This window comes from Pogoniulus pusillus, chromosome 40 (assembly GCF_015220805.1).
Source record: "Pogoniulus pusillus isolate bPogPus1 chromosome 40, bPogPus1.pri, whole genome shotgun sequence".
Lineage (NCBI taxonomy): Eukaryota > Metazoa > Chordata > Aves > Piciformes > Lybiidae > Pogoniulus > Pogoniulus pusillus.
Genome location: NC_087303.1, coordinates 1162086 through 1175053, shown reverse-complemented (window position 1 = coordinate 1175053; position 12968 = coordinate 1162086). Strand labels below are relative to the sequence as shown.

The window sequence follows — 12968 nt, the reverse complement described above, 5'->3', positions numbered from 1 at the left end:
CCTCTCGGCCCCTTTGATGCTGAAGTTTTTTTACACCCAGGGGAAAAAAAATCCCATTGAGGCACCGGGGGAAAAAGAGGGGGGGGGAGTACGTGGGGGGAGGGGAGAGGTTGGGGGGGAGGGGCACGGTGGGGGCGGGGGGCCGCAGCAGATGGGAAAGTGCCTCCGACGGGACGGGGATGGGCGAAGGAGGGGGGGGTGGGTGTGTGTGTGTGCGTGTGATGGTGATGGTGGGTGTGGAGTTAAAACTGGGACACACACACACACACACACACACACACACACACACACACACACGACACGCACCCACCCGGGACAAGGTGGGGGGTGGGACACAGCTGGGCTGGAGGGGCGGGGGGGCGGCGGCGGTGCGCGGAGGTACCGCCGTATTTAAATGAAAATAAATAATTAAGTGGCAGCCACAGCCCCCTCCTCCCCCACACACACCTCCCCCACGCACACCATACACACCCACCCGCCCCCACCCCCCCCCTCCATCCTCTCATCGGCCCCTCCCCCCCGGGGGGCTGGGCCCTCCCGCATCACCACGTGGCTTCCTCCCGCAAACATTTTCACTCCTTTTTCCAGGTCGGTTTTATTTAGAGGCGGTGCCCGACTGGCCGCAGCCGTCCGGTGACACTTCAGGGCCACTCCGAGGGCTTGGGGCGCCCCCACTTCCCCCTCACCCTCCCCCCACCCCCACCCAACAACCCCTTCCCCAAACCAGCACCACCGCCCTACCCTCCACCACCGCCCCACCGGAGCCACCCCTCCCCTTAAGAATCTCCCCCTCCCTACCCCCCACCCCTTTTCCCCTTCCCTTTTTTTTCCCCCTTCCCCTCCTCCAGCCGCCGCCCCCCTCCCCACGGCGCAAAAACGCTGCGAAAAGAAGAAAATCTCCCACCCCCCCCCTCCAAAAAAACAACAACAACCAACAAAAAAGGGGGCAAAGAAAGAAGACGACCTCCCTACCCCCAAATACTTAACCCCCTCCCCAAGCCTGGCCGAGGGGGCGGCAGGGTGAGGGCTACACGGTGGAGCCCCCCCGGGAGGAGCAGCAGCAGCAGCCGCCACCGCCAGCGCCGTGCTCCGAGCCCCGGCGTGTCCCTGCCGCCGCCTCCCTCCCGCTGCCGCCGTCGTCGCCGCCGCTGCTGCCGCCGTCGCCGCCTCCCGCCACCGCCACCATGAACAAGCTTTACATCGGGAACCTAAACGAGAATGTGACTCCAGCCGACTTGGAGAAAGTCTTCAACGATCACAAGATCTCCTTCAGCGGGCAGTTCCTGGTCAAGTCCGGCTATGCCTTTGTGGATTGCCCCGACGAGCAGTGGGCCATGAAAGCCATCGAAACTTTTTCGGGTAAGCGCCGTTATCTCCTCTTCCTCTCCCCTCTTTCATCCTCCTCTCCCCTCCTTCCTCCTCTTCTCCCCTTCCCCATAAAGCTCCGGACCTCCCTTTCGGGGTTTAAGCACCCCCACCCCACACACAACCCCCCCTAGGAAACTCAGCGCTGTCTCCCCTGCCTTTCCTTCCCTTCATCTTCCTTTCCCCCTCCTCACAAAGCTCCGCACCCCTGCTAAGGCTTAATTCCCTACACGCCCCCTAAAAACTCAGCGCTGTCTTCCCTTCCTCTCTTCCTGCATCCTCCTCTCCTCTGTCCTCCTCTCCCCCACCCCACAAATCTCCGGACCCGGCCACTCGAGGCTTAACTCCCCGCTACAGCCCCCACCCCCCATAAAAACTCAGCGCTCTCTTCCCTTCCCTCTTCTCCTTCATCTTCCTCTTCCCTCCTTCATCTTCCCCTTTTAATCCTCCTCTCCCCCACCCCACAAAACTCCGGACCCCTTCGCGAAGCTACCCCTCCCGAGCCGACCTCCCCAAAAAATTAAAGCTCAGCGCTCCCCGTTGCGCCCCGTCGGGGTTCGCAGCAAGCGGCGTGGGCTGGACCCCCTCTTCTTCCTCCTCTCCCCCCCCCCCCACACAAAAAGGCACAGAACATCGAGGGGCTAAAAAGTGAGGTGTCTCCTACCCCCTTCACCTCATGCAGCCCCCGGAGCGGCTGGCCCGGTGGGCTTTGGGGTGGTGGGGGGGGGGTGGGGGGTGGGTCCCGTCGTGGTCCCGGGTGGGTGGGTTGGGACTTTGGCCATTTTGATTTGAAACTGGGTTTCCTGGGGCATGTGATGTGGGGGAGTAGCGCGAAGGTCGCCATGCTGCTCGCAGGGGAGGGAGGAAAAAAACCTCCCCGGCAGGCTGAGGATTGGGAAATGAGTTGAATTTGGAACGATTTGGGTGTTGTTTTATTTAATTATTTTATATATACTCCCCCCCCCGCCCCCCCTCCGCCCCCTTCCTCACTCCTTTCCTCCTCTCCAAGCTTGGGCTCTTCCCGCTGGGCTTTTTCCCTCCTCCTCCTCCATTAAAAAATACAAATAATAATAAAAAATAACTCAGCATCATCATCATCACCCAACAGCAAGGGAAAAACAAACCCAACCCACTCCATTTTCAAAGAGAAATTAATTTCTGCCATGGAATTGGAATTTTGGAGCCTTTTTGAGGGTGGGGGGAAGAAGATCTCTTCTCCCCCCCTCCCCCTTTTCCCCTTCGCCAGGACTTTTTGTAGGGTTTAAACAAGACGAAATTAGATAAAGGCGAGAGGGGGGAAGAAAAAATACATGGGAGGGGTGGTGGTGGTGGGGGGGTGGTGGTTTCCAAACCTTATTCCTTATTTTCCTGCTCTCCAAAGCAAGGATGAACTAAGGAATTAAATATTCCTAAGGAACATTGTCCACAAGGCAGCTCCAACTCACCACTCCCTCCCAACAGCTTCCCAGTTGAAGGCAGAGGGAAGACTTCGAATTAAAAATGCACTTGCGACCAAAACACAAAATTAGGAGGGAAGGAGGTGGGGAGGGGGGGGAAAGGGCGATTGGAAAAATGGATTTGCGTGGAGTTGGTCGGAATTCGGCGTAAATTGGGCGCTCGCACGTGATGTTGTCTGGAGTTTGCTGCACCACCTCACCCCACCCAGATACTGAGTTAAGAAACAGCCACATTTGAGGTCTGTTGTTTTGTGTTTTGTTTGGGTTTGTTTTCGCTTCGTCCTCCACCAGGGAAAGTGGAGCTCCACGGCAAACAGCTCGAGATCGAACACTCGGTGCCCAAAAAGCAAAGGTAATGTTTTTAATTGCTTCGGGTTAGTTTGCTATTGAAAATTGCTCTTTGGCAGGAGGGGGAAAAAAAAAAACAAACATGAACCAAACGAAGGTTGAAAGAGGCGAAAAAAAAAATCACACCCCCCCCCCCCAAAAATGCTGCCTGTAAAATAGGGAGATGATGGTGTTGATTTTGGTGTTCGCTGCGCTTTCCCCTTCCCACCCCTCGGGGAGGTGAGAGATGGATTTTGAGGCTCAGCATTTGATTTCTGTTGGTTTGAAAGAGAAAACTTTCTGTGCGATTAAGTTCGGGGCTTTATTTTTTCTTCCTCTTCCTTCTTTCTTTCCACTCCCCCCCCACCCCCCCAAAAAAAAAGGAGGAATCAATTCAACAATTAGCCAGCAGCCTGCCCCAAGGTGATGGATGCTTGGGGTGGTTTTGTTCTCTCTTTTTGGGCTTGGGATTTCCAGACTTGTGCCACTGGAGGGATTTCTCCGCTCGGGTTCCTCTGCCGTGAGCTGGAGGGGGTGGAGGAAATCTTTTGTTTGCCAAAATTAAAGTTGGCCAAAGTAAAAGTGAAATTGATTGCGATTTGATGGGGAAAGGTTTAAAGAAAGGAGGGGGGGGGGAAAAGAACCCAAACCGACCCTACCCATCCAACCCGAAGTGGGGTTGGGCTCTCCGTGCCGTGCCAGGGTGGGATTTAAAACCCGGCTGAGCCCTGGCTGCTGCCCTGCTACCACCTCCTACCCAGGGGCAACTTTTATGTTGGGATGAAACCGGTGAGGTTTAGATTTATGTTATTATTTTCCTTCTCTTTATTCCATTCCCCTCCCCCCACCCCGGCGTTTCCATCTAGCTGCCAAAAAGCTTCACCCACTGCCCCCAGCCTTGCCCAGCCCTCTCCGTCCTCTTGGCCCTTTGTTGTTGTTGTTGTTGTGCCGGCGAGCAGGATGCTGGAGCAGCCCTTGGCCACTGCTGTCCCCAAGCCTCTCTCCTGTGCGGCTCAGGCGACGTAAAGAATTAGTTGCTGTCGAATTTTCCTGTCTCCAGGGACCCACCCACCCTATCCCTTCCCATTCCCCCACCTCAAGAAGAGGCCACTTGGGCCTAGGGCAAGTTAAATCCCAACCCTAAACGGTCCACGTTGGATCGAGCAGCCCCAAACCCGCATCGGCCACGTGATGAGGCTCTTACTTCAACGCCTGGGCGAGGAGGAGGAGGGAGGTGAAGCCAACTCTTCCTCCTCCAACTCTTCCAGTTCCTTCATCACTTGGCCAATCCCTTCCTCAGACTGCGGGTTTGGAGCTCGGTTTGGGGTTGCCTCCTTGGCTCGGCTTTTGAGGCGGGCGGGGGTGTGGTGGTGCTGCCGAACCTCGCAGGCTTGGCTCTTCTGGCAGGGTGGGCTGCAGGGCTTGAGCCTGGAGGCACAACCCAAACCCATTTCATCGTTTCCTAGCCAGTATTTGGTGTTATTACGACCGCTGCTAATTAGTTTGAGCACCTCGTGGCAGGGTGATCAATAAACGCTCATGCCAGGGCTGCTGCTTGGTTATCAGTGAGGGGGTGTTGGTGGAAGAGCCCTATGAAAGGGGACAAAATAGCACTCAACTCTACTCCATCCCCTCCCCTTGCTTCTTTAGCCTTTAATTTTGCTGCTGGATAAGCAATAATAAGCTGGAGGTGGGGGGGGGGAGGAGGGAAGAGCACATCTCAACCTCCCCCCCCCCCCCGAAATTCACTAAAAATGGGAATTTTTCTGCTTCAAAGAACTGCTGGGAGTGGGAAGGGGGTGGCGTGTGGAAAACTTTACAATAGGTGGAAGGAAGATTGCTTTGCATTCCTCCCGATCTGCAAACATGCTCTGCCCTGCATTTAGCTGTTAAACCCCTTTTGAGGGGGGGGGATGGTGGTGGAGGGGTTAAAATGAGCTCTTCCCCTCCCCCTCTCTCTGGGCGCTGTGTTTAAAGCGATAGGAGCTGCGTTCGCTGGGGCAGGGTTTGGTTGTTTTTTTGGGGGGGGGGTCCCCAGGGGGTGCTGCAGCCGCGGTTACTTTGTCTCGCTTTGGGGAAGTAGTTTTGTGTTTCTGAGTGGGAAAAAAGGCGACTTTCTTGGCAGCTCTCGGGAAGCTTGGCAGGTTGTTCGTCTCCAATGAACTCCTTTTTTTTGGGGGGGTGGAGATTGTTTGGTGGATTTTTTTGGGGGGTCCTCCCCTTCTCTTTCCAAGCCTGAGTAAGGGCTGAGGTGATGAGGGAAGGGGACTGCTTCAAAGGCAATTTAATGTTTGGGGTGTGTGGATTTCTTTTATTTATTGTCTTTTCCTCCTCCTTCTTCTTTTTCTTCCCTTTCTGCTTGTTTTTAAGACTGGATTTTCCAGTTTTTAAAGCCTCATAGAGCAGGAAATGGTTAATTAAGTGTGAGCAGGGAGGACAAAATCCGATGGGTTTGGTGGGATCTAACAATCTCCCCCTCCCCTCCCTCCCTCCCTCCACCTCCGCCCCAGACCTGAGAGCAAATCTTCTTCTTCTTTTTTTTTCCCCTTTAAAAATGTGGGAAAACAACTCAGGAGCTTTGGTGCTGCTTTCCAGCTGAATTCTGAAAGTAAAAAAATAAATAGCAAATCTCCTCAAGTTGATTTTGTTTGGTTGGTTTTAGAGCTTCTTTTTTTGCTTGTGTGGAAATAAGGAAAGGGTCAAGAAAAAAAAGCGATTTGGGTTGGTTTTAGATCTGAATTTGGCCAAGCTGGAAAGAAATCTTTATTTTTTCTTTTTTTTTCTGCTTTGAAATCTCTCCTGGAGCTAAAACGATCAGAAATGAATTAAAACAACAACATCCACCCCACCCCCCAAAACAAAAATGAAGATGCTGCTTGTGGGCAATGCGGCACCAAAAAGAGCCACTGGTGTGTGGCTGCTGCGTGGAGATCCCCTTAGAAAGGATCAACCGGTTGAGAGTTGTTTAATTAGAGCAATTCTTTCCACCTCGCACTTTTAAAGCTGCGAATTATGTTAATGATGAAGGGGGAACCATTTTAACCGAGTTCCTTCGGAGGTGTGGAGGCTTAGGAAGCAAAAATCGCTGCTGAGAAAGATGCTTTAGCTGAAGAGACAGAAAATAAGGACCAAGCCACAGAGTTCTGAGGTTCGTTTGGGTTTGGTTTGTGTTTTGTCGGTTGGTGTTTGGGGGTTGGGTTTTGTCTTTAGCTTTTGGGAGGAAAACTTGGGGAAAGTTAAAGAGGATTTAAGGGAAGGGGAGAAAAAAAGGAAATTATTGTGTGGTTTATTTTGCAGAAGGTTCAAAAAAAAAAAGAGATTTGATTTTGGGGGGGAGAAATAAGAATGATTCAGTTTTCCCCACTGAAGAGTAAAGGCTGGTTTGGGGAGGGGGGTTGGAAGTGAGAAGCTGAAAAGCCTGGAGTCGAAAGAATGAATGAATGAAGAGAGAGGGAGGGGTGAAGGGGGCGAAAAAAAAAAGTGAATCCATCAAGCAGACATTCCAAATATGAGGAATGTGGAAGTGAGTCGAGCAGAGAGAATGAAACCAAGTCATTGGCGTGGTGGTGGTAGGGGAAAGGGGAGGGGGAAGAGAGCGCCTTGGGTTGATAACAGCCCTGTAGACTCTCGACTGAAAGGGAGGCTTTAAGTCGAGGTCAGTTCCAAGCAGCTTGTAGGTTTGGGTGGGGGTCTGCGTGCTCGGGAGCGGAGGTGACACTTAGCAAACGCCGTTAATGCTGTGGGCATTTAGAGTGAGCGCCTGGAAATGGATGGAGCAATCTTGGGGACTCGATGATCTTTAACGTCCCTTCCAACTGCAGCCAATCTGTGACCCTCACCCTGGCTTTTGTTGGTTCGTTTTTTACCCCAGCCTTTGTTTTTGCACGGGGCAGAATGTTCTTTTTTGCCCACTCAGAAGCCTCCAATTAATTGTTTGCAACGAAATCTTGACCAAAATGAGGGGAAGGCTGAGTGTGATTGATTTCATTGTCACTTCTAAACACAAAATGTTCCTTTTCCCCCCCTTCTTCCCTCTCCTGATGTTTGGAGCCTCTGAAAAAGTGAAATTAAATAAGTATCTTTGCTAATTTAATTTCCTCCCCCCCCCGTGGAATCCAAAATCTTTTCCTTAAATGCTGAGGCAAAAATTTGCTTTTAAGCCACTTTTAAGCCCATTCTCCTCCCCTTTCAAACAGGTCTGGCTGAGGAGTTTATCTCAGCAAAACGAAATGAGCAACACCCTCGTTTAGAGCAGGGCTGGAAAATGGGGAGGGAGGGTGAATAAATTTTCTTTTCCTGAGGAGTTTAAGGGGATTTGGTTTGTTGCTAATTTATTTGGTCACCAAAAAGGGCAATAAACTTCAAGCCTTTCGTTGCTTTAATTCTCTGAGCCCCACCCCAAGCTGTGAGTTGAGAGCTGCCTGCACCAAAAAGGGCAATAAACTTCAAGCCTTTCGTTGATTTAATTCTCTGAGCCCCCCCAGCTCTGAGCTGAGAGCTCTGCTACTGGTTTTACACCTCTGGGAGCTGGAATCGTTTGGGAATTAATATATTTTGATGATTTCCAGGGAGGGAGGAGGAGGAGGGGGGGGAAAATCCCTCAACCAACCTAGGAATAATCTGTCATTAAATCAGACATTAATAATTTGTCAGTAAGTTTTATCTGTGAGGTTTAACAGGGAGATCATTTAATCGACCTGGAAACAATTGAATCAATTTTAACAGGAGGAAAGAGGAAAAAAAATAGAAGGAATCTAATATATTTACCAATTAAAAGCCTGAAAAAAGAAACATTTTTGTTGCCCCTTCCTATTTAGGAGCTTGAAGTGGCAAATACCCCCCCAGAAAAGTTGGATTTTCATTGTCAGCTTCAAGTTTAGAGCTTGTAGAAAGTGGAGCTCATCCCTTGGAGATGCCCTTTAAGAGCTTTGCTGAGTTGGTTTAGTACCCAGGAGAAAAGAAATCGAATTCCCAAACGAACCTCAGTGGAAATGGTTGGGGCTGAATCCACTTCTCCTTGGGTTTGTTTCTCTCTTTTGCCTTTTAAGTTGCCTTCTCCCTCCCCAAGCAAACAGAGATAGGGCTGGGGGGAGGTAGGGGTTAAAGTACTGCCTTTGAAAGTGGAGACCTTGCAGAGTTCAACAACACAACCACCCAAAAAAAAAAAAAAAAAAGGAAAAGAAACAACCCAAAAAGTGATTTTTTTTTTTTTGCCCCCCCCTGCCCAATTCCCCAACAATGTTAATGTTTTCCAGAGGCACTGGGAGGGCTTGGGGGAGCATTCAGGCTGCTTGGGATAGCCCAAGGTTGACCATGGGGATTGCAGCACCAAGTTGGAGTAGGAGGAAGCATCTCCAACTCCTTTTTACCTGCTGGGGTTTGCCAGCTCCTCCTCCACCTTTCCCACTCGTTTTTTTTCCCACCTTTCCCACTCGTTTTTTTTCCCACCTTTCCCACTCGTTTTTTCCACTGCCTCCTAGATTTGCTGGAATTTTGGGGTGGAAGCTGCCTTCACTGTTGCAGGTGGAAGGTGCTGGGGCTCCTTTTCTGCTCCTTTTAGTGATGTCACAGATTTTACAGCACAGTTTTAGCGGGGAGAAGTGGGAAGCTAAAGCAGATAAGCAGGGGAATATGCCCAGGGGATGGATGCTGTCGTCTCTACTTCCCTCTTTAATTTTTGGGAAGGAGAAGAGGGAGTGGGGGGGAAATGAGGAGCCTAAAACCTGAAGGTTGCAAGTTTCTCAAGTTTCTTCTGGGGGGAAGGAAAAGAAAAAGCCTTTCAAAGAGGTTGCAGAAACTTCTCTGCTGTGCTGTGGTGGTTTGGTTGTTTTGCACCAGAGAGAAGCTTTTCCAAAGTTTTGGGTGCAAAGTCTCTTTTGCTGTGCCCAGAGGCATTTAAAAACTTGACTGGGGCTGTGTGCTCCTGAATCCCCCATTTCTGAGGAGCACAGGGTGCCTGCTCCTCTGCCTTTGTGGCTGGGAGGGGTTTGCCAACTGCCAGCTGCACCCTGATAAACAGGGGGTTAGTGGGGAGCAACTGGCAGAAGGAGTCTGCAAGGTCTGCCCTTCACCCTGACTCCTTGCTGGTCGATGGCTTTGAACCTTTTGTGCACCTTGAAATTCTTGTTCTGTTCAGTTTGAAGCTTGGAAATGCCCTGGAAGGGTCCTGCAGAGAGTACCTAGGTGGTGGTGGTGGTGGGGATGTACTTGTCCGGCAAAGCAAACAGATTGAGAGGAAAGAAGTGGGAGAAAAGTGCAGCAGTGGCAGGGTTGATGTCCTGCACTGTCCTGCATCCCCTTGGGATGGCTTTAACTGCTGCGGGGAGAGGCATGAGGAGCGTTTAAGAGGCAGTCAGGGAATCATTTGCTCCCCGGGAATGTGGGAAACGAGAAGCCCAGAGCCGCGGTGGAGGAGTTTGTCCACCTGGAGGTGCGTGTGGTGGTTTATCCCAGCTGCCTTCCCCGGGTACCTGTAACTGTGCAGGCTCCGTGGGGAATCGAGCTCAGAATAAACCCAAACAACTTTCCTGGGCTTTACCTGAACATTGCAGCTTTTGTCCTGGAGTTTTTGGAGCTGGGGGGATCGCAGGAATCTCAGCTGGAAGTTTTTCCTTGTGCCTTCAGTGTGCCTCTCTCTGCCCGTCCCCATCCGGGTGTGTTTTCTGGTGAACCGTGAGAGGTTCTGCCTGGGCAGTGTCAAGATTCACATCCCGGCATGGGCTGGAGGAACGTTTGGGTTGGTCAAAGTGACTTCGGGGGAAGTCCCTTCCCACCCCAATCCTGCCCTGAGTCTCGGTCTGAAGCAGGTTGGAGGTTTTACACCTCTGGTACCAGGGTTGGTGCCCCGGGAAGCTGTGGGGGAGTTAATGCAAGGTTGTTCTAAGCTGGGTTGCTGGAAACCAGAGTGCTTGCTCTGCTGGAGTAACTCCCCGAAGGGCAGTGCAAATCAGATCCCCACTGGGTTCTGCCTGGTGCCCAGAGTTCAGCTCTTGAAGGTGCTGGAGCTGTCTTTGTGCTTTTCAGTATATTGATTTAAAAGGAAGGGGGGGAAAAAAAAAGTCATGCTTCAACCTGCTCAGATTCCTCCTCCGGAGAGAGTTAACAACGGTTGGGGCTGTCTGGAGGGAGTCTCACCAGGGCTGGGGTCCTGCAGCTGGTTCTAGGTTGGACTTGGTGATCCCGAGGGGCTTTGCCAGCCTGCCTGGTGCTGTCACTCTGTGACCTGTGTGTTGGGAAGTGCTTTTTGGAAGCGTTCATCCTCCCCATGCCACTGCTTCGAGCGGAGCTCGCTCGGGCACGGGAGCTTCCCCAGGGGAGCTAATAAAGCCTGAAGAGCAGCAGGGCACATTAGAGGTTCTGGCTGGGAAAGAGGGGTCAGGAGTGGAGGACACTGCTCGGAGTGAGGATGGGATGGCAACAGCCAGGAGGGCAGTGCCAGGGCAGCAGGAGAGCATCCCTGTCTCTACTTCCACCTCCCGATGGGGAAGAAGAGAAAAGCGCAGCCTCGCTGTCGGGCTGGGGAGGGGGAGAAAACAACCACACCTGAAAGTCCTCTGCGTCCCCCTCGGCGGAGCCCTCCCAGCCCCTCAGGAAATGGCTCATTGATTTTGTCGTGACTGACGCTTGGGAGCCCTGGCGTGGTCGGAGCTGAAATTTCACACTTTTCTGGCTGCTGTAATCGTCTGCTCGGGTGGGAGCAAAGCAGCCGCACGAAAACCCCAAATCCCTAACCCACGGGGGCATCCCTGACAGAACCAGGTTCTCCCACGCCTTATTTTGGAAGGACAAGCCCCCAGGTGTGAGTTTCAGGTGCTCCGAACGCAGTCCACCTCTCCTCAAAGCACCAGCGGCAGCAGCAGCAGCTTCGTGCCCGGGGAAGCGCTGGGAGCTGGCAGAGCTCCACGCAGCGCACGGCGAGATGCAAATCCCTCCCGGTCCGGGGGTATTGCCCTGTGTAAACAGCACTTGAGAGCCCAGGGAAGTGGATTTGCAGCAAAAGGAGAAAGTTTTGATTCCAGTGAAGGTCCTGCTGGAGTTTTCCCTTTTAATTGCAACCTCCCACCCCATTTCTTTCTTTCTCTCTTTAAAATGAGGCTAAAATCAGAGATCCTCAAGGAGCTGCCTCCCAGGCTGGAGTGGGAAAGAGATGGGAGAATTTGGATCCAGAGCTAAGTAAAAGGGAAGATGCTGCAATGGTGGTGGTGTTGACAGTGGTGGTGATAGTGGCAGCAGTAGTAGTAGTGATAATGATGATGATAACAGCAGCTCTCAGAATTTCACCCCCAGCTGGAGCCAGACTTCCCCAATCCTTTTCAGCATCCAAACTCCTTTATTTTTATCCAGAAGCAATCAGCACCCAACATGGAAATGGGTTGAAAACTCTGACTGCTTGGGGTTCTGTCTTATTCTTTGAGGTCTGGATCCAGCAGCCCACCCCCAGGAGGCTGCAGCATTCCCAGCCTCTCCTCTCTACCCTGGCTCCTACCTTCCCACAGTGGCAGCTGCTGCCCCAAAGTGGATTCCTGGAACGGTTTGGGTTGGAAGGGACCTCAAAGCTCATCTAGTCCCAGATTTGGTCACTCCAGGGAGTAATGAGATGTGGATGTTCTTTGCTGTGAGGACATGGATGTGTGTTTTATCACCTCCTGTGGTTCCACCCCTCTGGCATCAAAGTATTTATGAGCAAGCAGAGCGAATCAGCAAAGACTAAAGGAAAATGGTGAAGCACTGCTCAGAAGGGCTTGGGGCAAGGGCAGTGGTTTGGAACTGGAGCAGGGTAGGCTTGGGTTGAGCTTCCTCCTCGTGTCCTTTGCCTTAATTTTACATCATTAATGTGGTGCAGTTCTGAGAGATCCTCTCCGTGTGTCTGGCTTTGGCTGCCCTCCTCCTGCCCTGAGGAGCTGAAGATGTAGTTCTGGGAAGGAGCCTTCAGGGGGTCAGCTTTGGTGTTTGCTCATGAGCCACACTCATCCTCTGCTTTGGAGGTGCATTCCCCCTCCCTGGAAGTGTTCAAGGCCAGGCTGGATGAAGCCTTCAGCTGTCTGCTCTGGTGGAAGGTGTCCCTGCCCATGGCAGAGGGGTTGGAAATAGATGATCCTTAAGGTCCCTTCCAAACTAAATCAGAACAAGGGCACAGCCTCAAGCTGTGGCAGGGCAGGGTCAGGCTGGATGTTGTTAGTAAGTTGTTGGCAGAGAGAGTGATTGGCACTGGCATGGGCTGCCCAGGGAGGTGGTGCAGTGCCCATGGCTGGAGGTGTTGAAGCCAAGCCTGGCTGGGGCACTGAGTGCCATGGGCTGGTTGGTTGGGCAGGGCTGGGTGCTGGGCTGGGTGCTAGGCTGTGCTGAATGAGCTTGGAGCTCTCTGCCAACCTGCTTGGTTCTCTGATGGGGATGGTTCTTGAGGTCAGAGAGAGGCCAGAGCTTGGCTGTGCTTTGTCACTGCTTGGTCCCTGGAGATCTTGGTGCCTTCAGTCCCCTCTGCTTTGAGAGGTCTGTGGTGGAGGATGGAGGAGGTCCAGGAGGTGCTGGAGAGAAGGGAGATGCTGTAGCCAGCATGGCACACACAGAGCATCTGTGGGTGTGTGTGGCTCTAGGGTGGCTGCAGAGGAAGCTCTTCACAATGAGAGTGTTGAAATCCTGGAGCAGGTTGCCCAGGGACGTGGTTGAGGCCCCATCCCTGGGGACATCCAAGATCAGGCTTGCTGTGGCCCTGGGCATTCTGATCTGGTTGGAGGTGCCCAGTGCAGGGAGGCCTGGCAAGATGACCTCTGAGGGTCCCTTCCAACCCACTGCAATCTGAGCATCTCCTTGAGGGATTCT

At 52.4% G+C, this 12968-nt stretch overlaps 1 protein-coding gene across 2 annotated transcripts in view; it reads left to right on the top strand.

Moving 5' to 3' along the window:
• The first annotated feature begins 912 nt into the window (after positions 1 to 912).
• The window catches only part of IGF2BP1 (insulin like growth factor 2 mRNA binding protein 1), a 34094-nt gene continuing 22038 nt past the window's right edge, over positions 913 to 12968 (top strand). For both annotated transcript variants that reach the window (XM_064174199.1, XM_064174198.1), the window contains exons 1-2: positions 913 to 1359; positions 3114 to 3174. In XM_064174199.1, the coding sequence (XP_064030269.1) occupies positions 1185 to 1359; positions 3114 to 3174 (236 nt within the window). In that variant the 5' untranslated portion in view covers positions 913 to 1184. The remainder of the gene's footprint in view (positions 1360 to 3113; positions 3175 to 12968) is intronic.